Genomic DNA, 24,028 nt, shown 5'->3' on the forward strand with positions numbered 1-24,028 from the left:
TTTCCTTCTTTTCCTTGGTGATTATTAGCGGTGTGACTTTGCTTCCATCCAGCCAAATAGCCAATATGTACGTCGCATGTGCACTTTCATATCCCGTTGACGGAATATAAATCGATGTGGCACCCCTCTGATCAATTGTTGTTTGAGCTCCTTGGCCCATAAACACTGCAGTTTCGTCCATGGCAATCATGTTGGAGAGCTGGTACTTGGAAAAGTCAATGCCATCAACGAAGGACTTGAATGCAAGTGCCCATATGACAAGTTCAGCATCTTCCAGCTTGAACCGCAAGGAGAATCTCCTCAGAGACAGTTCATATCGCTGAAGGGAAGCCATCCAGCTAGTGTTGAGAGGCTTTGAATTATTCCTGGGTAATTTCCAACTATGGTGCCATTGCAAGGGCAAATGCTTGAATATCAGCCCTGCGTACAACCAAAGTGTGGAAATTGGGATCGTAGAAACACCCAGGAGCATAGAAGAGTCCAAAGGCAGATGCATGAATAAATGTAATAAATGTATTTATTCATATAACAAAACATATTAACTATATACAAAGGCTGTCTTAATTTCCATTAGGATAGGGGGCACACAGCGTGTGTGACTACCCCTATCAAAGATCATGTCTCATGGAGAACAAACGTAAAAGAGAGCATGGTGGAAAGGTTAGAGGGGGTTTTATACTCAGTGTAAGACCCTCCTCTCCACATAGGGGTGGGGGCACTTTCTGCCTCCACTAGTGTCTGTATGATACATGTGCCAATGGTTTGCAAATACTTGACACAAAGCCTTTGCTCTCCTGTCAGCGATCCATTCGGAGATGCTGTCTTCAAGTTCAGGAAATAATGGTTGCCGACCTGATCCACACTTGTGCTTCTTACCATTTCCCTCCTGCACCTGTTAAATGAGGTCATCGTATTTTCCTCTCCATTTTCGGACCATATGGAGATCCAACAAGCTGCCAGATTCTTGCCCTGAGAATCCTCCACGATTCCTTTCTTGAATTCCACGGAGTAGCTCTTCCTTTTTGAGCTCAACTTGTCTGGGGGTCAAAATAAAAGTCATTTTAGATCATTAAATCCATTAATCCAAAACCCTGGGGGTGTGGTGGTTGGGATTTGGTGTGTGATGTGTGATGTCAGCCTCCGCTCTTTCATTGCTTACTTGCTCGGCTGCCATGAAACAGGGGGAGGGGGGAGCTATTGGAATTTTTGGGAGGGGGGAAGTGAGCTGGAGGAGAAGAAAGAGAGAAAACTTTGCTGCAGCGTTTTCTTTGAAGCTGATAAGGTCAGCAGGAGGATGACACTGCCAGATGTTTGCACCCACATGATCCCTGGAGAAATTGTGGATTGGATGATTTACGCTGGACAGTTGGGGAGGATGCTTTCTATATGGGATTTTCACGCCTTTGCTTCAGATCTTGCTTTTCGTTGGTTGCATTCAGTTCTCACTCAGTAAAAGTACCTTTCTCTATGAAAATGGAGTCGGGGTTTTTCTTTCTTGAGTGTTGAAAGGAAGCATGCCTGACAGTTTAGGGTTTGCAATTGTGGTTTCCCTGTGGGGGGGTTTAGGGCAGGGGTCTGCAAGCTTAAAACACTCAGAGCCATTTGGACCTGTTTCCCACAAAACCTGGGTGGGCATGTTGAATTTCATTTTGTTAGATAGCGCCTAATGTTCAAGTCTGTCAAGATCCTTCTGTATCTTGAGCCTATCTTCTGGAGTGTTGGCTATTCCTGCCAGCTTGGTGTCATCTGCAAATTTGATGAGTTCCCCATCTATCCCCTCGTCCAAGTCATCTAATTTATTAGGATTCTCCTGAATAAAGATTTGGCCCTTATATATTCTGTCCTCTCAGATCTGCAAAATTTATTTATTTGTATTTATTGCTATTAAAAAAAGAGCAGCTCTGGGTGGTGCACAATATATTATAACCCCAAAATAAAAATATATAAAAAATAAAGTTAAAAACTAAATCACAATTAAAAGTTTTGAAATTATACAACGATGACAATTAAGCATCAAAAGGGGAAAAATATATCCAGCTCCTTCCCATCAGTCCTATAATTCCCAAGGTCCAGAAAACCGACCTTGGGAAAACAACTTCCCTCCAGAAAATCCATCCAAATATTTTGTGGGGATGGGTGGGAGGAAGAATCCAGCAAGGTCTCTCTTCTGCCCAGTTTATAGATATATTTCTTTATCATTGATTTATTTATCATGCTGTTCATGCCTTCCCTATCTTCTGGGTTTCTTTCCATCTCCACCACCAGAAGGTTCCTTTTGTTTCAGGGTGTTTCCAGCATTTATTTCTGTCGGATTTGTGCAATTTGATGATGGAAACCAATCCCAATCAGGAAGGATTTACGTTTTTCCATCTTTCAGGACCTCTTTTAATTTCTTGCTGCAATTTGCTTTGAAAGATGACTCAAAACACAGAATATTTTTAGGAGTGAAAAAGGTTCCTGGCCTGAACTAACCAACTTGGTCTCCTGTTCTAGGCCCTGTTGTGTCTCTTATGTCCTTCCTCATCCTCCTTCCCTCCAGCCAAGCCCACCGTCACCATCTCCCCCACCAAGATGGACCCTGCTTTGACAGGCTTTTACCCCGTGGAGATCGAGGTCCAGTGGCTGAAGAACGGGTGGCCAGAGAAGGAGGGTATGGCCTTCGGGGAGGAACTGCAGAATGGAGACTGGACCTATCAGCTCCAGGTGATGCTGGAGACCCAGCCCCAGCAGGGGGACCTCTACACTTGCCAGGTGGGGCAAGCCAACCTGGTTGCCCCTATCACCATCCAGTGGGGTAAGCCCCTCCCCTCTCTCCCCTCCTGGTCTGGGACCCCATCCTGCCCTGAGAAGGGGGAAAGACCCTCCCTATGGGGAGTGCAGGAATGGACCCTCCTGGGAGAAGGTGGGGCTGATCATCCTGCTCAGCTGAAGCTTCTTCTCCTTCCCCAGAGCCCCGTTCCTCCAGCTCTGCCAGGAGCAAACTCTGGATGGGGATCATGGGGGCCATGATAGGAGTGACGTTCCTGGCTATGGGGCTCTTCTCCTACCTGAAGAGCAAGAAAGGTGAGTCTGGGGGACTGGAAGAAAGGTTGTGGGGAGGGGACCCTCTAGGGGAGGCATCTCCTCAAGCTTAACAGGTGGCCAGGAGGGGCCTCTTGAGTTTGGTAACTTCTATTCTTTGATGGGCTATTAAGGGAAGATAATGCAACCTCAACTCAAAAATCTCACTGAGGATGTTTCCAAGATTTGTAAAATTACAGAAGGGAAGGTGGAGGAGGCGGCCCCGTCTGTCATTTGGGGTAGGAAGCACTCCAAGTTCATGGCCAACCCTTCCTCCCTAGCTCCTCCCCATGCATTTCACACTATTTCTGGCAAAGTGAGAACAGGCTCCCCCTTTCCTGCCATCCCCATCCCAGCAGCATCTTTTTGGTTAAAATCCCCTCCTCCCCCTCTCTAAACACTCATGGCTTGTACAGCCTGGGAAACTTTGTTTCCCTTCAGAAAATATACAATGTAGCAAATTGTCCCTAAAAGCCAAATCCAAGGAACCCAAATAGACAGGTGATCAAAGAAAGTGAAAAAGACAAAAAACACACCCACAACTTCCTCCCCTCTATAAGAAACAACCACCAGAACTACACACACAGCAAAGAAAGGAAATTATGGGTATAGAAAAGGACAATTCAGATGTTTTGGAGGGTGGGGGGTTTCCTTGACCCTCCCCGTCCAGGCAGAGGCAGTAAAGGGAGCCCCTCCCTCCAGTCCCTGCCTATCAACCATCCCCCTGCAGTGTAGGCCTGACTGGGGGCCTGAAACAGAGGGAGAGGGGAACTATTTGCAGCAGTGTCTTATTTCTACCGCAGGTTTTGCTTTATATTCTCATTTTCTTCCCCGTCTCTTTTTCCCACAGAACTCCTGAGTTGATCCTGCCCTCCTTCACGCTTCGATGGGAGAATTTCTGCCTTTGAGGGACATTGAAGGGGGCTGATTGGGGCAGATTCTCTCCAGGTGGATAAAATCCCTCCATCCCTGAATTTTGGATACTCAATAGAACAGAACAGAACAGAACAGAATAGAATTCTTTATTGGCCAAGTCTGATTGACACACAAGGAATTTGTCTTAGGTGTATATGCTCTCAGTGTACATAAGGAGAATGAAATACATTCATCAAGAATAAAAAGATACAACCCTTAGTGATAGTCAAGGTTACTAATAATCTATCAAATTGTACTAGGAAACAAATAAAACCAATATAATTGAAAGATACAAGCGACATATTTATAGTAATAAGTGGGAAGAGATAGATACTAGTAAGGAAGAGAATAATAATAGTAATACAGTCTTAATAAATTATTTGACAGTGTTGTGGGAATTATTTATTTAGCAGAGTAATGGCGTTTGGGAAAAAACTTGTGTCTAGTTGTTGTGAAGTGCAGTGCTCTATAGCGTGATTTTGAGGGTAGGAGTTGAAACAGTTTATGTCCAGGATGTGAGGGGTCTGTAAATATTTCCCCAGCCCTCTTTTTGACTGGTGCAGTATACAAATCCTCAATGGAAGGCAGGTTGGTAGCCATTGTTTTTTCTGCAGTTCTGATTATCCTCTGAAGTCTGTGTCTGTCTTGAGTTGCAGAACCAAACCAGACACTAATGGAGCTGCAGATGACAGACTCCATCATTCCTCTGTAGAACTGGATCAGCAGCTCCTTGGACAGTTTGAGCTTTCTGAGTTGGTGCAGAAAGAACATTCTTTGTTGTGCTTTTTGATTATGTTTTTGATGTTAGGTGTCCATTTTAAGTCTTGAGATATGATAGAACCTAGAAACCTGAAGGATTCTACTGTTGATACTGTGTTGTCTAGTATTGTAAGAGGTGGTAGTATGGGAGGGTTTCTCCTAAAATTCACCATCATTTCTACGGTTTTGAGTGTATTTAGTTCAAGATTGTTCTGGTTGTACCACAAGGCTAGTTGTTCAACCTCCCGTCTGTATGTGGATTCATCATTATCTCGAATGAGACCAATCACTGTTGTATCATCTGCAAACTTCAGTATTTTAACAGAGGGATTGTTTGAGATGCAGTCATTGGTGTATAGAGAGAAGTGGAGAGAGCACACAGCCTTGGGGGGCTCCTGTGCTAATTGTGGAGGTATCTAATGTGATTTTGCCTAGCTTCACCTGCTGCTTCCTGTCTGTTAGGAAGCTTATGATCCATTTACAAGTGTGGTCAGGTACAGCTAGTTGATTTAGTTTAGTTAGAAGAATATCTGGAATGATGGTATTGAATGCTGAAGAGGACCCTTGCATAAGTCTTTGGAGATTCAAGATGTTGTAGGATGTAGTGCAGAGTCATATTAACAGCATCATCTGTCAATCTATTTGCTCCGTAGGCAAATTGCAAGGGGTCTAACAGTGGGTCCGTGATTGTTCTCAGGTGGCCCGAGCACTAGTCTTTCAAAGGTCTTCATAACTACAGATGTTAGAGCAACCGGTCTGAAATTATTCAGTTCCTTGATGGAGGGTTTGTTCGGCACTGGGATGATAGTAGAGCATCTGAAACAGGAAAGAATATAGCACATCTCTAGTGATTTATTAAAGATGCAGGTGAAGATGGGGGCCAGTTGTTCAGCACAAGTTTTTAAGCAAGAAGGAGTTATCTTATCTGGACCTGGTGCTTTTCCTGACTTTTGTCCGTGAAATAGAGTTTGCACCTCATTCTCTGTAATGGTGGTGAGCCCAATGAGATAGGGTAGGTTGTAGGAGGCTTAGCAGTTGTTGATGTGTCTGAGATGGTGATTATGGAGATAGGTGGTAGTAGTTTTCTCTCAAACCTGCAGTAGGACACATTCAGGTCATCTGCCAGTTGTTGATTTCCTTCAGTTTGGGAAGGTTTGCTGTAACCAGTGATATTTTTAAGAGCTTTCCACAAGTTTGCTGGTTCATTTGTTGAGAACTGATTCTTTTGCTTTTCAGAGTACCTACTTTTTGATGCTCTGATCTCCCTTGTTAACACGTTTCTGGCCTGCTTGTACAGCATTCTATTGCCTTTTCTGTAGGCTTCCTGTTTGGAACCACGTAGCTGTAGGTTTATTGTTACTGTATATTCGCAGGGTTCTTGTCGGCACACATAGGTCTTCACAAAAACTGACATATAATGTTACAGTATCTGTGAGTTTGTCCAAGTCTTCAGAGGTATCTTCATTTCATGAAGAATTTCATGACGGCCGTTTGTTGCGGCCCTTTCTTGATCGGGATTCCCTGTCACAGTCACTCACGCCCTCGTCACCTCGCGCCTGGACTACTGCAACGCTCTCTACATGGGACTCCACTTGAGGAGCACCCGGAGGCTCCAACTGGTCCAGAATGCGGCCGCGCGGGTAATCACGGGAGCCGCTTGGCGCTCCCACATAACACCGCTCCTGCGTGAGCTGCACTGGCTCCCAGTGGTCTTCCGGGTATGCTTCAAGGTGTTGGTTACCACCTTTAAAGTGCTCCATGGCATAGGACCTAGTTATCTTCGAGACCACCTACTGCTACCGATGACCTCCCACCGACCTGTGCGCTCCCACAGAGAGGGCCTCCTCGAGGTGCCATCAGCCAAACAATGCAGGCTGGTGACCCCTAGGGGGAGGGCCTTCTCTGTGGGGCACCTACCCTCTGGAATCAGCTGCCCCCAGATATAAGGAGAATCCAAGACCTTGGTGCCTTCCGCCGTGCCCTTAAAACTTTCTTTTTTCAGCAAGCCGGGCTGGCTTAACATATTTTTTAACACATTTTTTATTTTTTAATTGGTTTGTTATCTTAAATCGGGGCCAAATTAATATATATCCTTTTAATTGTTTTTTAATGTTTGTATTGTATGTTTTTATCTGGCTGTACACCGCCCTGAGTCCCTCGAGAGAAGGTGCAGTATATAAATTCGAAATAAAATAAAATAAAAATAAAATAAATAAATGACGAATTTCATGACGAGGTAATTTCATGAAATTTTCCACATTAAATTTAATTTTGTTGGATTCAACCTTGTTTCATTTGGATCAAAAAGGCACAATATGCATACACATACAAATCTATATGGTATAGAGAGACATGGTCGCTCACTGGTTAGAGTGCAGTACTACAGGCTAATTGCCCACAGCCAAGAGTTCGATCCTGACTGGCTCATGGTTGATTCAGGCTTTCATCCTTCTGAGGTGGGTAAAATGAGGACCCAGATTGCTGGGGACAATATGCTGACTTTGTAAACTGCTCAGAGAGTGTGGTAAAGTATTGTGGAGTGGTATATAAATCTAAGTGGAATTGCTATTGCTATATAGTTTCTCCCGAGCGTGGATCCTTTTATGAGAAGTAAGATGACCATTCTGAGCAAAGCTTTTTCCACATTCCATGCATTTATATGGCTTCTCTCCTGTGTGGATCATCTTATGGGAAATAAGATTACCTTTTTGAGCAAAGGTCTTTCCACAATCCATGCATTTAAATGGCTTTTCCCCTGTGTGGATCATCTTATGGGAAATAAGATTACGTTTTTTAGCAAGGGTCTTTCCACACTCCATGCATTTATATGGCTTCTCTCCTGTGTGGCTTCTTTTATGGGAAATAAGATCACATTTATGAGCAAAAGTCTTTTCACATTCCGTGCATTTAAATGGCTTCTCTCCTGAGTGGATCTTTTTGTGTCTTCTAAGTCCACTACCATGAGTAAATGTCTTTCCACACTCCATGCATTTATACGACTTCTCCCCTGTGTGGATCATCTTATGGGAAATAAGATAACTTCTTTGAGCAAAGGTCTTTCCACATTCCATGCATTTAAATGGTTTTTCTCCTGTGTGGAGCTTTTTGTGGCTTCTAAGGCCACTGTTCTGAGCAAAGGTCTTTCCACACTCCATGCATTTATATTGTTTCTCTCCTGAGTGGATCTTTTTGTGGCTTCTAAGGCCACTGCCATGATTAAACATCTTTCCACACTCCATGCATTTATATGGCTTCTCCCCTGTGTGAATCATCTCATGGGAAATAAGAGTAACTCTTTGAGAAAAGGTCTTTCCACATTCCATGCATTTAAATGGTTTCTCCCCTGTATGGAGCTTTTTGTGGATACTAAGTCCACTACTATAAGCAAAGGTCTTTCCACACTCCATGCATTCAAATGGCTTTTCCCCCATGTGGATCTTTTTGTGGATAGTAAGTCTACTTCTCACAGCAAAGGTCTTTCCACACTCCATGCATTTATATGGTTTCTCTCCTGTATGGATCATCTTATGGGAAATAAGAGTAACTCTTTGAGCAAAGGCCTTTCCACATTCCATGCATTTATATGGTTTGTCCCTTGCGTGGATCCTTTCATGGGAAGTAAGTCTACAGCTACGAGCAAAGGTCTTTCCACACACTTTGCATTTATATGGTTTCTCCCCTGTGTGGATCCTTTTATGGATAGTAAGTGTACTGCCATGAGCAAAGGTCTTTCCACACTCTAGGCATTTATATGGTTTCTCCCCTGTGTGGATTCTTCTATGGATAGTAAGTTGCCTCCTTGTTCTAAAACATTTTCTACATTCCAAACATTTATAAAGCTTCTCTTTTGTGTCAATCGCTTTTTGAGATGTAAGGAAGTTATTTCCAAGAGAAAGAATGAATGTCCCATTGTAATTTTGTCCGTTGTGTCTTCTTATAGCATCTTCTCCTTTGTTTTGGGTTAAATAGTGTTCATTTACTTGTATTTTAGCTTTGATTAACTTCACACTTTTCCCAACATATTTTTTCCTTATTTTCTCTTGTTGGGCAAGAAAGTCTTGCATCGGAGCATCAGTGGAAAATGAGCTTTCCTGATTCCAATTCTTTGACTGGTTTCTGTCATGGCTTCCATATTCCATTCGAATTCCAAACTTCTCCGTTCCAACTTTAGTATCAATCACTTGGAACAATTCATAGGAATCATGATTCTCCTGCCCATTATTACCTTCAAAGCAAATGAGAAATGAAAATGATAACAAAGTTAGAGAAAAAGATCAAAGTATAGAAAGCCAAGTGAATTTCTTTCTGAATTTCTCTGAAATTCTATTAGGTTTTATATTTCCATGCCTACAGTGGTGTATATAGACATGATTTCTAGAGTCACGAGTCATGAAAGCTTTGAAAATATCTAGAAAACATCTCTTTCTTTACAGTTATCTCTATAAATGCAAATCTCATTCAGAGTCAGTTTTGAGTTAAGGAATAATCAGGGGAAACATCCAAGGAGGAATTAGGAGAAAACTTAAAATTTATTGGGATGGGTTAATTTCAGCAGAGACCTGTGAGAAACAAAACAACTTTGAAACAAGCTCCTTCTTCCCTGGTGTACCTTGGAGCAGCTGCTCCACAGTGTCCGTCTGGTGGGCGGGACCCCCGCTCGACCAGTTCCTTGATCCCAACGAGCTTTTCCTTGGAGCAAAATCCCTTGCTTGAAGCCTCCCATTGGCTTGTAAATGCTCTTTGTGCTTAGACTGGAAAGGTTGGGAGGTTTCAAGAATGGCTATTTCATTGCCCCAAAGTCTCATAGCTTGGAAGGGCTCTTTGGCCGGATCTGAGGCTTCGATTTGCATAGAATGGAAGCCTAAAAGTACTTTAGTGCGAGATCACACAAGACCAGTAGTGAAAGATCTCGGGCTACTAATCTCACATGATCTCACACCGCGGTACTTTAGGCCTGCGTTCTTTTATAAACAGAGGATTGCATGAGATCCAGGGCAAAATTCACTGAAAACAAAGAGGCTTTCCCTCTCTTTGCAAAGCATTTTGCCCTGGATCTCATGCAGGCCTTGGTTAGCAGAGAAAAGAGGTGTAAAGCACTATAGCATGAGATCACATGAGATCAATAGTGCTAGATTTCCCACTATTGATCTCGCGTATCCTGAACCATTTTAGGCCATTTTTGTGCAAATGCACCAAAGTAGCAAAGGAACCGACGGCTTACCACATTGTCGCAAGTTACCATATTTTTCAGACCATAATACGACCTAGGTTTAGAGAAGCAAAACAGGAAAAATAAACAGTTTTTGGGCTGTGCGTGTCCCATTTTTGCCCTCCCCAGCATCCAGAAACAGTCTGCATGCCAAAAACGGGCCTGTTTTTGGCATCCCAAATCATCCGCGCGTCCTGTTTTAAGACCAAAAACAGCACCCGCAAAGGCCTTAGGAGGCCAAAAGCAGATCCGATTTTGGCTTGCAGAGAGCTTCTGGATGCCAGGGAGGGCAGAAAGGGGACGCACGGAGGGCTTGGGAAGCCAAAACTAGGCGTGTATTTGCTGTATAAGATGCACAGACATTTCCACCCCCTTTTTTGGGTGGGGAAAGTGTGTCTTATAGTAACTCCTGGCGGGGTGGAATGGGGGAATAGGTAGAATGTTGGTAGGTGCTAGTGTTGACCTATAAAGCCCTTCATGGCTTAGGCCCAAGATATCTGTCGGACCACCTGCAACCAGCATCGACTTCCCATCGCCCGGTGCGTTCTCACAGAGAGGGCCTACTCAGGGTGCCGTCAGCTAGACAATGTCGGCTGGCAACCCCCAGGGGTAGAGCTTCTCTGTGGGCGCGCCCACCCTCTGGAATCAACTTCCTTGGGTCTTCGATTGGCCCTGGACCTTTGTACCTTCCGCTGTGAGCTTAAGACATGGCTGTTTAAACGCCCTAGCCTGGACTGATGGGGTCTACTGTTTTAAATTGGTTTTAGTCTGTTTTAGTCTGTTTTAATGTGTGTTTATTGGGATAGTTTCGCTGATGTAAGCCGCCCTGAGTCCTTTGGAGAGAGGGAGGCATATAAATCCAATAAATAATAATAATAATAATAATAATAATAATAATAATAATAATAATGATGATGATGTTGCAGCACCTCTGCTGTCATGCATTAGTATGAACCTGTAACCTGTACCCTAGGATGCTCTGAGTGACATTGTATGAGGCCTTTGTTCTTGAACTGCATTGGGAGAATGGTCTTCCATGGGCTGAGTGTGAAAGTTCTGTTCTCACACAATTTTGGAGGTTTCAGAGAACAAATAATAACACACTCCTCTCACATGACCTCCAGAAGACACATAAAAGCACACCTCATTCTTCTCAGCCCCCACAGATAAGTTCAAATAGAAATGGAAAAATACAGATCAGAAACGACATAGAAAGATCTAAGCAAAGAGACATTGACTCTTTCCTTCCTTGGAGTACGAGAAGATCCTTTCCTTCTCCCTCCCAGGAGATGATATCTGATTAGTGGTTTTTTAATAAAAAAAACTAACTATCATCTGTCTTCTTGAACTCTCTGATTGGGGACTAGAGAACTCTTACCCAGAGAGGCCACGTTCCTATAGTTTTCAAGCATGACTTCCGAATGCAGCGCTTTCTGGTCAGGATCCAGCAGAGACCATTCCTCCTCAGAGAAAGTCACAGCCACCTCCTCGAAGGACACAAGACTCCCCTGAACACGGAAAAAAGAACATAACAGGAGAATTTGCAAGATCTGTTCATCTTCATCAATGATTTAGACAAGAGGAGAGAAGGGGAACTCATCAAATTTGCAGACTAGACCAAATTGACAGGAATAACAACACTCAAGATACAGAAGGATCAACAAATTGGGCCCCATCTAAAAAGATGAAATCAACAGTGAGAAATGTAAGGTTTTACATTTAGGAAAGAAAAACCAAATGGACTGGCACAGAAGAGGTGACATCTGGCTCAACAGTAGTAAGGGCAACAGGAGTCTTGAAGTCCTAATGGACATCCACTTAAACAGGAGTCAACAGTAGGCTACAGTTGCCGAAAAAACCCCAACAGAATCATAGGCTGCATTAAGAGGGATAGAATCAAGATGACATGAAGTGTTAGTACCACTTTATAATGCCTTGGGAAGACCACACTTGAAATATTGCACCCAGGTTTGGTTGCCAGATGTAAAAAAGATCTTGAGACTCTAGAAAAAGTGCAGAGAAGAGCAACAAAAATTATTAGTGGACTGGAGGCTAAAACATATAAAGAACGGTTGCTGGAATTGGGTATGTCTGGTTTGATGAAAAGAAGGACTAGATGGGGTGACATGATAGCAGTGTTCCAAGAAGCAATGGATGGAAATGATTCAAGGAGAGAACCAACTTACAAGTAAAGTGAAATTTCCTGACAGTGAGAAAAATTAATCAGTGGAATGACTTGCCTCCAGAAATTGTGGGTGCTCCAACACTGGAGGTGTTTATGAAGAAATTGGACAGCCATTTATCTGAAATGTTATAGGGCTCCCAGTCTGAGCAGTGGGTTGGACTAGAAGACCTCCAAGATCCCTACCAACTCTGTTATTCTGTTCCATTGTTCCCAAAGCAAAGATATGGACTGATTTTAGGTGAGAAAATGGGAAAATCTGAAAATTGCTTTCACTGAAGAAATATTTGAGGAAGTTTAATCAAGCTCATTGATTTTGCAAAACCTTCAGTGCCTTTCAGCAAAGTAATCCCACTTCTGGATCAACTGATCTATTGTTCTGTCTGTCATTGATTGATCTAGTAGGCTGAGCCATTGGCCTTTCGGAAGAAAACAAGGAAGAGAAAACTACAGGTTATAAATAAGGCTTTTTAAAAATGGTAATGTGGCAATGTGAGTATTTATTTATCTTTCATTAGCCATGCATAATTCTGAGTCAAAGAATTGCCCCCCAAAAAAGAGGGTTTTAGCAGTTCTTGCCACTATGATATGTTTATTCCTATTTCTTGAAGGATTTTTTAAAAATTGCTTCTTGTAAACTCAAAGTTGGAGGAGTACCTAGCAGAGCAGGATAACCAGAGGAAGCTACGCTGGCTGACAGGAACTTGAAAATGCTATTCTGCTCTCCATGTTGTGGAAGAACACAAATATAATCCAGGCCAAACAAGGGGGGGAAATAGAAGGAGGGAGCTCTCTGCACACCCACTTCACTTCCAGAAAGAAAAATAGAAATCTAATAACTTTTCCCTTTCTTACTTGATTTGGAGGTTCAACCGCTGTTTGATCTCCATCATAAAAACCAGAAAGCTTCATTCTTTGTTTCTCTGTAAGGAATAAATAATTTCAAAATGCATCATTAACAAAATAGGAGATATTCTATAGAAGAGAAGAGAGAGTGAAGTTAAGACTGAAGGGAAATTGGAGGATCTTCCATTACCTCCTGAGGTGTCCCGACTTGGATCTTCCCAAGGGATCCTCCTGAAAAAAAGCTCCTGAGGGGGATTTGATGGGTTCTTCTTTCCCTCAGGATCGCTGATCTCCACAGTGCAACACTTTAAATAGTAGGAAGGAAAAAAGAAGCAGAATTAATGTACGTCACACGACACGAAGTGGATTCTTATATTTGGAACACAACCTCAAAGCCCCCAATATCCATCCGTGGGGTTGAGTGAGAAAACAAGGGAACAATGTCCTACAAGAATTGGTGAATTTCCACATATGATGAACGCCAGAGAAGTTTGGAAAGGAGGGGTGAAGTATTCAACCACTTTCTCTATTCCCTTCTGTGCTCCCTAAAGTCTCTCACCTGCAACTGGACCTGCTCCTTCTGCTCCTCCGCCTGGCTCAGGAGGAGGCCTTCCGCCAGGGCCACCGCCTGGGAGCTGGTCTCTGCCCCACACTCCCGCACCCAGCCCTCCATCTCTGGGGGCAGGAGAGCCAGGAGCTGCTCCAGAACCACCAGGTCCAGCATCTGGGCTTTGGTGTGCTTTTCTGGTCTCAGCCATCGCCTGCAAAAGCCATGGAGTCGGCTTGAAAGTCCTCGGGGACCCTCAGCTTCCCGGTATTGGATGGAGGTCCAGGGCTGAACTTCTGAAGGTAGGATGGTTTCCTCCTCCAGGATCTTCTGCCAGGGTCTTGTCCACAGCTTCCCCCCCTTCCCAGGCTGAGCAGCTGAAGGGCCTTTTCCGGCTCCCTCCTTTCCAAAAGGTTGTGTCTCCATCCTTTCTCTGTCCTGCAGAGCAACTGCAAATGGCTCCAAGGACTCTGGTGGGTCTCCAGATGCCTTTTCCTTCACGGGACCATTTCTGGTGCTGCAGGATTGATCCCTGCAAGGGATTCCGCTCTTTTTCTTCTTCCCCCAAGAGGAAAGTTTGCCTTGCAAAGACCACAAATGGCTTCCAGTTTCTGTATCTGAGGAGGGAAGAAAAAGAAACAGCAAGAATTAGAAAGTGGAATTCAGCCACTGAGCAACCTCCTTCACCCATCCTGCCCCGAGCCTCAAGAGGCTCATCCCAGAGCAGGGCCAGGAAGGAGGCAGCTGGAGAGGCCGCCCCTCCGGAGACAGGATGGGGCCCTCGGGGAGCCCGGTGCGAATCTTGCCTCCTCCTCGCCCGGCTTCTCTCCTCTCCTGCTGAGCCTCCCCTCCCCCCACTCGGCTCTTCCCCTCCCCCCTGCTCTTTCCCGGATCCCTGCCACCTTTGCTGCATGACCGCTTCTTCCTCTTCCCCCTGCAGAGAGGGCGGCTGGGGAGCATGGGACTCGGGAAGAGCCCCCCCTCACCCGGGGCACGTCTGGATGTCCCCCGCCAGGCTCTCTCACAGCCTCTCCGCCTCCTCCGGGGCTCCAGGGGTTAAGGAGATCGAGTGCAAAGTCCTAGAGAGGCAAGGCTCCAGTGGGCCAATGGGGAAGCGCCTGAAGTTCCCTTCCTTTGGCAGACAGCGCCCCCTGGTGGATTTGGGGCAAAGTGTCAGTACTGTTAAAAGGGCGGGAAAGAGGAGCACATGAGAGGGAGGAAAGGGAGAGGGCGGGGATGATGGGCAGGGCCGGATTTAGATGAAAAGAGGCCCTAGGCTATTCCACTTATGAGGCCCTTTCACCTATAGTGAAAGTGTAATTTTAATTTTGCTAACAATTTGAATGTAGGCCCCTCTTGATCTTGAGGCCCTAGGCTGAAGCCTAGTTAGCCTATAGGAAAATCCGGCCCTGATGATGGGTTTGGGAATAGGGAGAAGAAAGGCCTCTCTCCATGGCTATGTCAGACAAAGGCTTCCACCTCTGTGCTTCTTTTTCCCCTTTTATATCAACCCAAATGCATTGAAAGAAGTTTTTGCCTTTCTTCTGTTGCGTTTCTAGAGCGGTTTGGTTATTTCTTCTATATAGTGCAACTCCACCTCCACCTCTTTCATTCAGTCTGCTTCTTATTTATACAATGGAATGGAATAGAATAGAACAGGAGAAGAGAAGAGAAAAAAAGAGAAAAGAAAAAAAATATTTTTTCTGGCGGCCCCTGAGATATTGGAAGATGCCATCATGTCTCCCCTCCTCTTTCTTTTCATCAGATTAGAAAATACCCAGTTCCAGTAACCGTTTTTAAATATGTTTTTGCCTCCATCTTTGTTGCTCTTCTCTGCACTCTTTCTAGAGTCTCAAGATCTTATTTATTATACAAAACACAAAGAAAATAGAAATGAGAAATTAAGGGAAGGAGAAAGAGAAAGGGGGGGGGGAGAAAGCTTGAGGTACAAGAGAGAAAAAAAAAAGACTTTGATTTCTTTTTTTAGCACAGTGCAAGATGAAAAAATAAACATTCCAACCTGACAATTCAATCTAATGGACAAAAGCAAAGTTATTTTAGGTCTGTTTCCTTTGAATACTTTAAATGTGAAGATATTCAATTTAACAGCTGGAAAGTCTAGAAAGGTCCAGAACATCCCATTGTGGCTGAGGGAGGGAGGGCTCCCGCCTGAGGGGACTTGCGCTCTGATTGGTTGCTGCGGGTGGAAAGGGGGCGTTTCCCTTTTTCCCGCCTTTTCGTTCTGGGCGCCGTTTGAGATTTACCTCAGGATCTTCCTGACTGTCTTATCTGCTGTGAATCTTAAATTCATTTATATGGATATAAAACTAAAAGTTTGTCTCCCTCTTCCTTTGGACAGCAGCTGCCTATTTCCTCCACGTTAAACCTCTTCGGTTACCGCTTCCAGTCGGGGATTTTGATTTTATCCCCTGAGAGTGTCAGAAGAAAAATCAGGTCCAGTTCCAGGAAGGGAAGAAAATGGAGGCTGCTTAAGAAAGGAGGTTGATTGACGGGCGGAACCAACAACGGCCTGCAGTCAGAAGAGAAGAGAGCTTGAAGGGACTTTGGAGGTCTTCTAGTCCAACCCCTGTCGAAGTTCTCTGCGGAAAGGAGCGGGAAGCGGAGGAGAAACGACCCAACTTTATTCCGGGATCTCCGTTCTTTGCAAGGAAAAGGGGGACCCTGACCCACAGAAAGAAAGAGGGGATTTCGCATTTGGGGTCGAAGGGCGAGAAATCGGAAGGGGCCGGTTCGTCCAGACGTTCCGTGCAAGAGAGACGCGTTTCAAGGAAGGAAACGGGGTTTTTCTCCCCTGAAGCGAAGCGGCATTTTTCCCTCAGCGGGTTTAGCGGAGGGTTTTCCGTGGGTCCCTTCGGTTTCGGGGGTGTCTGTGACCCCCAACTTGTCCTCGCTGACTGCGGGGCTGCCCCTCCCCCCTTGTCATCCAGCCTAGCAGCTCTTCCTACGGCAGAATCTTAACTTTTAATGAACACGTGTGTGTGTGTGTGTGTGTGTGTATGTTTTCTCGGACTTTTGATGTGGGAGGGGGCAGGAGCTGAAGCACCAATGGGAACTCCCCCTACTTTCAGCGTCATCAGTCTCCAGGCAGAGTCCTTTGTGCGTCATTTCAGGAGACCCTCCCCTTTCTTTGCTCTCTTCACGATTCTCAGCTAGACTTTCCTCTGTGTGCATGGAAGGGGGGACTAGATGTCCTTTTAGGTTATCAAACTGCCCCGGAAGGCTACGAAGGGGCCCTGGTCCTTCTCAGAAGGGGGCCTCCGGGCTTCCTCCAGCTCACTTGGGGGAGGGGGAGGGTTCCTGAAACTGGAGTCCTCGGGAGGGGGACTGACTAAGGAGGGGAGGGGCTCGGAGGGCTAAGGCCTTGATAGTACAGGGGTTTAGTGCACCCTGTAATTAACACAGCTGCCTGCAATTTCTGCTGGTTCGAATCTCTCCAAGGCTCAAGGTTGACTCAGCCTTCCATCCTTTCTAAGGTAGGTGAAATGAGGACCCAGTTTGTGGGGGCAATAAGCTGACTTTGTATAAATATACAAAAGGATGAAGGCTATTGCTTAGCGCATTGTAAGCCGCCCTGAGTCTCCGGAGAAGGGCGGCATATAAATCAAATTAAAAAAAAAAAAAAAGGCTGAAAAGGGCCCAATCCAGGAAAGGCTCTTCCCTCAGGGGAAAATCTGTTTCTTTCGCAGTCTGAGTATCCTCAGGATTTTCTCTGGCAGCTCTGGGGTCCCAACCCCCCCCCACTCTAGGGATGGAGCCAGATTGCAGCTGTGCCCCCCCAAGGGCTGCCTGGTCCCCACTGACCCTCCCCTCCCCTCCCTCGCATTGTAAGCCGCCCTGAGTCTTCGGAGAAGGGCGGCATATAAATCAAATTTAAAAAAAAAAAAAAGTGGAGCCCAGGGCTCTCGCGGTGGGGCGGGGGCTTCGGCTTCTCTCCGAGGGGGACATTTTCCCAAAGGGGGGTCGGCATTTCTTGTCCTCCGCTCAGCTTCGAAAAGGATCGGAGCAAAGATTATGCTTTCCCACTCCTTCGCCCCCCCCCCGCACCCAGCAGAATTTTTCCTTCTTGTGCCACTCGGGGCTGGCATGAACCCCCCTTGAGCTGCGGGCCAACCAAGACCGAAGCCCCCTCGCCCCCCTTTCTCCGCTTCCCTCTCTGCGCAGGACTCTCCCCTCCAGCGGGTGAAGTCAAGGGAATCTCTGCCCGGAGACCGATGACGTTGACGAAGGGAGGATTCCCATTGGTCCCCCTCCTTCTCTGCCCTCCCAAGCCTGATATTCCAGACGAGAAACGCCCTACCCCATCCAGACCCCCCGATTCCTCCTCTGGGACTGGGAGCCTCCGCGTCTTTCCCCCCTCCCTTTGGGGCGCTTGTGGGGCAGCCTCCATGGCCCTGATGCTGCTGGTGGGGGCGCTGGCCCCGGTGCCCGAAAGCGAAGGAGGGGGAGGAGAGGGGCTGGGAGGGGGGAGGAGAGGGACGGAGGCCCCAGGAGTGGGGAAGAGGGTCGGGGGCCCCTTTGTGACCTTCCCTTTCAGGTGGTCCTTGGGGGGGCTGTGTGGGGAGGGGGAGAGGAGAGAGCCCTGAATGGGAAGGAGCTGCTGCGTCCAGACGTTCTGAGCAAGGGAGACGCGGGTTCCAAGGAGGGAAGCCACGTTTTTCTCCCCCGAAGCCTTTCCCGAGGGAGCCGAGCGGGGGATTCTGCGGGGAAGCTGCGGGAAGGATCCGGCTGGACTGCAGATTCTCTCCGCCTCTTCCTGGTTTAGCTGAAGATTTTCCGCGGCTTCCCTTCGGACTGGGGGAGGGGGGTGGGGTGTCTGTGACCCCCAAGTCTCCCCCTCCCCCTTTCCCTCCCTTCGGCAGAACCTTTGATCTGTGACTTGAAGGGGGGGAGGGGAGGGGGCGTCCCTGCCAGGAGCTCCCAGCCCCAGAGGAGGAATCGGCGCTTCTGGATTGGAGCCTTTTCCTCGGACTTTGGACCAATGGGAATCCTCGCTGCTCCAGCGTCATCGGTCTCCGGGCAGAGTCCCCTGTGAAGTCACCTGAAGGAGGAGGGAGAGAAGCGGGGAAAGTGGGGGGGGGATCCCCGCCTTCAACCCCCCCCCAAAGGCTCCGCTTCCTCCTCTCGTCTCTGGAGGCGAAATCTCCCCCTCGATCCCTCCGTGGAAATGTTTTTTTTTCCTCCTCCTCCCAGTTGAGCTTCATCTCCCTTTTCCACCCTCTTCCTCCCTGAGTTCCTCTCCAGTCAGAGAGGAGGCGCCATTTCCCCCCCTTCGCTTCCCAATGAAGGAGCCTCGTTCTGAGGTAAAATTTCTGGCCTCTCCCGAGATTTCCAGCCTTTCCTCCATTGCGGAGCCTTTATCTCTCCCTCCTCGGTCCTTTTCCAATCCTTTTCCCTCATGGAGGCCTCCCTGCCCGTCTCCCACCTTCCTCCCCTTCAGGCCGGAGTCCCCCAGAGAGCCCCCCAGTCCTCGTCTTCTGACCACCCGCCCGTTTCTGACAGGATTTTGGCCCCTTTTGAGGCCTCCTCCGATCTCCGCGGAGCCTTCAGTGCGGCTGTTCTTCAGGGAGGCTCCGGAGAGGTTTTTCTCCATCTCCACAGACGGTTCCTGGACAGGAAGGAGAGGAAGACGGAGAAAGAGCCGCCTCTGGAGACAGGGAGGCATAGAGACTGGCCTTTCTTTTCCCTACTCCCAAGCCCATCATCCCCGCTCTCGCGGGGCTCAGGGAAAGAGCAGAGTGGGGGGAGAGGAGGCCCAGCAGGAGAGGAGGGAAGCCGGACGAGGAGGAGGAAGTATTCGCACCAGGCTCCCGAGGGCCCTATCGTGTCTCCAGAGGGGGAGAGAAGCGGGGTGGCTTTTCCAGCTGCCTCCTTCCCGGCCCTGCTTGCGGGGACCTGGGCCCTGCGCTGGGATGAGCCGATTGGGGATCCGGACAGGTTGGGGGAAGGTCGCTCAGTGGCTGAATTCCACTTTCTAATTCTTGGCGTTTGTTTATCTTCCCATCTCTGATACAGAAACTGGAAGCCATTTGTGGTCTTTGCAAGGCAAGCTTTTCTTTGGGGGAAGAAAAAAAAGAGTGGAATCCCTTGCAGGGATCAGTCCTGCAGCACCAGAAATGGTTCCGTGAAGGAAAAGGCATCTGGAGTCCTTGGAGCCATTTGCAGTTGCTCTGCAGGACAGAGAAAGGATGGAGACACAACCTTTTGGAAAGGAGGGAGCCGGAAAAGACCCTTCAGCTGCTCAGCCTGGGAAGGAGGGGAAGCTCTGGACAAGACCCTGGCAGAAGATCCTGGAGGAGGAAACTATCCTCCTAACTGAGGATAATTAACTTAGTCCAGGGCTGAACTAAGAAGTTCAGCCCTGGACCTCCATCCAATACCGGGAGGCTGAGGGTCCCTGAGGACTTGGCAGCCGACTCCATGGCTTTTGCAGGCGATGGCTGAGACCAGAAAAGAACACCAAAGCCCAGATTATGGACCTGGTGGTTCTGGACAGTTCCTGGATCTCCTACCCACAGAGATGGAGGGCTGGGTGCGGGAGTGTGGAGCAGAGACCAGCTCCCAGGTGGTGGCCCTGGCAGAAGGCCGCCTCCTTAACCAGGCGGAGGAGCAGAAGTAGCTGGTCCAGTTGCAGGTGAGACACTTTAGGGCAGGGGTCCCCAACCTTTTGGACCTCAGGGATCACCAAGTTGATAATTTTAAATTTTGCGGACCACCAATACGAATCCAGGGCGCCGCTTGCTGAAGCACCTGAAATGCCAGTGACGGGATGGGGTCCTTCAGGCACTCTCCCCTCCTCTCTCTGTCTCTCTCTCTCTCTCTCTCCCCTCCTCTCTCTCTCTCATTCTCTTTCTCTCCCCCCTTTCCCCTTTCCCACTCTTTCTCATTCTCTTTCTCTCTCCTCTTTCTTTCTCTCTCTCCCCCACTCTCTCCCTCATTCTTTCTCCCCCCTCTTTTGTTCTCTTTTCTCTCTCCCCCCTCTTTCTCTTTCTTTCTCCCACTCTTTCTCTCTCATTCTCTCTTTCTCATTCCCCCCTCATTCTCTCTCGTTCTCTTTCTCTCTCCCCCCCCCCCTTTCTCTCTTTCTTTCTCTCTCATCTCATGGGCCAGCCAGTGTCTTGAGGCTGAGAGGAAGTCAAGCATCTCCCTGAGAGACTGAGGTGCGCGGAGCAGCAACAAGGGCTGGAAGAAGTGTGGGAGCGAAGCACTACTTGAACTTGCGCAGCATGAGCATTCGCCTTGGTATATTTGCACCAGCCAGTGGTGCAAAGCAGCCCTCATCTCCTGCTGCTTGGGACTCGGAGAGGTAAATGGTGACTGGTCTGGGGAGCAGCCGGATTTTGCTCTCCATTTCGGATGCCAGATCGGCCCCTGATTTGAATGAGGTGTGCTTTTGTGTCCCCTGGAGGTCACGTGAGAGGAGTGTGTTGTCATTTGTCCTCTGAAACCTCCAAAATTGTGTGAGAACAGAACTTTCACACTCAGCCCATGGAAGGGCATTCTCCCAATACAATTCAAGAACAAAGGCCTCATGCAAAGTCACTCAAGAGCATCCTAGGGTAAAGGTAATCTCTGAGTTATAACAGTTCACTTAGGGACTGTTCTACGTTATGACCAGCCCTCCCCCAAGTACTTGAGACCCAATCTCAAAACTATATGTTTCCACACCACAGCATTTTTCAGACTATAAGACGTACACACACACACACACACACACACACACACACACACACACACCACAGTGTTGGGTTTTTTGGCAGCTGCCAAAAAAGCCAACACAGTTCTGAGCTGCATAAACAGAGGGATGGAATCAAGATCACGTGAAGTGTTAATACCACTTTATAATGCTTTGGTAAGGCCACACTTGGAACACTGCATCCAGTTTTTGGTTGCCGTGATGTAAAAAAGATTTGTAGACTCTAGAAAGAGTGCAGAGAAGAGCAACAAAGATGATTAGGGGACTGGAGGCTAAAACATACGAAGATTGGTTGCAGGAACTGGGTATGTCTAGTTTAATGAAAAGAAGGACTAGAGGAGACGTGATAGCAGTGTTCCAATATCTCAGGGGCTGCCACAAAGAAGAGGGAGTCAAACTATTCTCTCAAGCACCTGTGGGAAGGACAAGAAGCAATAAGTGGAAACTAATCAAGGACAGAAGCAACTTGGAACTAAGGAGAAATTTCCTGACAGAACAATTAGTCACTGGAACAAGCTGCCTCCAGAAGTTGTGAATGCTCCAACACTAGAAATTTTAAAGAAGATGATGGATAACCATTTGTCTGAAGTGGTGTAGGGTTTCCTGCCTAAGCAGGGGGTTGGACTGGAAGACCTCCAAGGTCCCTTCCAACTCTTATTCTATGCTATTCCTTAACTCAAAACAGACTCTGAGTGAGGTTTGCATATAAATATATATAATTGTAAACAAAAGATGTTTTCTAGATATTTTCAAAGCTCATGAATATAGAAATCATGTCTATATCAGACCACTATTTTTATTTTTTTATTTTTATTTTTGGATTTATATACCGCCCTACTCCTGAAGGACTCAGGGCGGTGAACAGACGAAAAGATAAAACACACAAACTACAAAATTTAAAAGACAATATAAAAACTCATTAAATAATTTGGCCCAAAACAAACTATAAACTACAATAAATTACGAAGTAATTTATTTGTAATAAATTACAAAGCAAACATACAACCTAATGGAATTTCAAAGAAACTCAGAAAGAAATTCACTTGACTTTTTACACTTTGATCTTTTTCTCTTGTAACCCTTGTTATCGTTTTCATTTCCCTTTTGCTTTGAAGGTAATAATGGGCAGGAGAATCAAGATTTCTGTGAACTGTTCCAAGTTCACAATGCTAAAGATGGAACTGAACAGTTTGGAATTGGAATGGAATTTCAAAGCCATGAGAGAAACCAGTCAAAGAATTTGAATCAGGAAAGCTCATCTTCCACCGATGCTCCGATGCAAGACTTTCTTGCCCAACGAGAGAAAATAAGGAAAAAATATGTTGGGAAAAGTGTGAAGCTAATCAAAGCTAAAGTATAAGTAAATGAACACTATTTAACCCAAAACAAAAGAGATGATGCTATAAGATGATACAACGGACAAAATTATAAAGGGACATTCATTCTTTCTCTTGGAAATACCGTATTTTTCGGAGTATAAGACGCACCGGAGTATAAGACGCACCTACCTTTTTTGGTTGTTGTTTTTTTTTAAGTTTTTTTAAATTTTTTAGACAAACACACATACAAACATACAATATATTTTCTTTGAACAGAGTATGTGGCTGGTTCACAAATTTAAACGGCATTTAGTCATTTCAATTAAATTTACAATTTCTATATTTCCTTTTTGCCATATTTATTCCTCATCTATTTTTTAAAAAAAACCAATATTACCCTTCATCCTCATCTCTAATCTTAATCAAATTCAATTTTTCCCTTCTATTCTATATTATACCCCTTCCCATTGTCATCTATTTTTATATCCATCCTCACATTGGTTAATTATTTAATATTATACTTGTTTAATACAAATTCAACATTTTAATATAAATCAATTAGTTATAACTAACTTTTTTGTATATTGATTAATATGAACATGAATATTCCAATTATTTCCATGCAATCCAATTTCTTACAAATCAATTAATTATATTTACCAATAATAATAAACCAAATAATTTTCCCCATATATTCCTCCAAACCACAACTTAACCATTTCTGCTTTCAACACAATAATAGTATCTCAATTATTACAATTCCCTAGTTAAATAGAGCTTTTTTTCTTTTGTGTTTTAAAATCTTGAACTCTCCTCTTTTGCCCCAAATTTCCCATTGTTTGCACCTACCTTTTTGGTGAGCAAAAACAAAAAGAAATCTCTCTGCCTCATTTTGTCACGTTGCAGCAAAGAATCTGCTTTACTTTCAGTTTCATTTTTTCAGCATAGCTAGGGGAAAAAAAATCTGCTCCAGCAGTTTTTGCAGAGCCCTGCACAAAGCAGCTGAGAGTCGGGAGGCAGATCTAATCAACTTAGGCTAGTTAACCTGAAAGGGGCTGTTTTTTCTTGCTGTTTGCTTGCAAGGAGATAACTGCTGCAAGGCACAGGCCAAAGGGTGGGGGCCAGTGGGTGGGCAGGGCTACATTCGGTGTATAAGATGCACCTAAATTTTCACCCCCCTTTGGGGGGTAAAAACGTGCATCTTATACTCCGAAAAATATGGTAACTTCCTTAAATCTCAAAAAGTGTTTGACACAAAAAAGAAGCCAAGGGGTAGGCCGCTCTCGGGGAACTAGGACTCGCTGCCTCAAAGCGATTACTTGTTCCTGCCCCTCTGGTTCTGGTTCACCGGGCTCACCTCGTATACCTGGCGACTTGGAATGTCAGGGCCCTGGCCTCAGGTTGCTGCTGTTTAATGCCAGGTCTGTTGTTAACAAGGCTCCCCTTGTTCAGGACTTAATCCTGGTGGAGGAGGCTG

At 46.0% G+C, this 24,028-nt stretch overlaps 3 protein-coding genes and 1 long non-coding RNA gene across 8 annotated transcripts in view; 3 read left to right on the forward strand and 1 right to left on the reverse strand.

The window, feature by feature from the left end:
* LOC117660204 (H-2 class II histocompatibility antigen, E-S beta chain-like) overlaps positions 1-24,028 on the forward strand; it is a 325,613-nt gene that overhangs the window by 258,359 nt on the left and 43,226 nt on the right. The gene's annotated exons all lie outside the window — the stretch shown is intronic.
* Positions 2,493-3,924, forward strand: LOC117657433 (class II histocompatibility antigen, B-L beta chain-like). The gene is made up of 3 exons (XM_034405568.2): positions 2,493-2,794; positions 2,950-3,063; positions 3,911-3,924. The coding sequence occupies exons 1-3, from the start codon at positions 2,572-2,574 to the stop codon at positions 3,922-3,924; spliced, it is 351 nt and encodes a 116-aa protein (XP_034261459.2). The 5' UTR covers positions 2,493-2,571.
* LOC132710720 (uncharacterized) overlaps positions 6,975-24,028 on the reverse strand; it is a 36,123-nt gene continuing 19,069 nt past the window's right edge. Inside the window, exons 1-6 of one of the 3 annotated variants that reach the window (XM_087884839.1) lie at positions 14,421-14,585; positions 13,531-14,135; positions 13,162-13,276; positions 12,981-13,048; positions 11,322-11,451; positions 6,975-8,959 (exon numbers count right to left, since the gene is read on the reverse strand). In XM_087884839.1, coding sequence (XP_087740965.1) covers positions 7,287-8,959; positions 11,322-11,451; positions 12,981-13,048; positions 13,162-13,276; positions 13,531-14,135; positions 14,421-14,478 — 2,649 coding nt within the window. In that variant the 5' untranslated portion in view covers positions 14,479-14,585 and the 3' untranslated portion in view covers positions 6,975-7,286. Of the gene's footprint in view, positions 8,960-11,321; positions 11,452-12,980; positions 13,049-13,161; positions 13,277-13,530; positions 14,136-14,420; positions 14,586-24,028 lie in introns of those variants that run through there. The other 2 variants (XM_087884840.1, XM_087884841.1) reach the window with 2 other exon arrangements.
* LOC132710764 (uncharacterized) lies at positions 15,781-22,891 on the forward strand. 2 transcript variants are annotated; one of them, XR_009621486.2, is made up of 3 exons: positions 15,781-17,012; positions 19,552-20,170; positions 22,348-22,891. It is a non-coding gene; the product is annotated as an uncharacterized LOC132710764 (long non-coding RNA). The 2 variants fall into 2 exon arrangements; XR_015731848.1 differs by lacking the exon at positions 15,781-17,012 and adding an exon at positions 18,096-18,839.

Source organism: Pantherophis guttatus, chromosome 2 (assembly GCF_059756535.1).
Source record: "Pantherophis guttatus breed Tessera chromosome 2, ASM5975653v1, whole genome shotgun sequence".
NCBI lineage: Eukaryota > Metazoa > Chordata > Lepidosauria > Squamata > Colubridae > Pantherophis > Pantherophis guttatus.

Bases quoted from the DNA above. Each gene is read 5' to 3' on its own strand.
- LOC117657433 (XM_034405568.2), top strand. From the start codon at position 2,572: ATGGACCCTGCTTTGACAGGCTTTTACCCCGTGGAGATCGAGGTCCAG. The intron at 2,795-2,949 runs GTAAGCCCCTCC...CTCCTTCCCCAG, and splicing joins CCCTATCACCATCCAGTGGG to AGCCCCGTTCCTCCAGCTCT.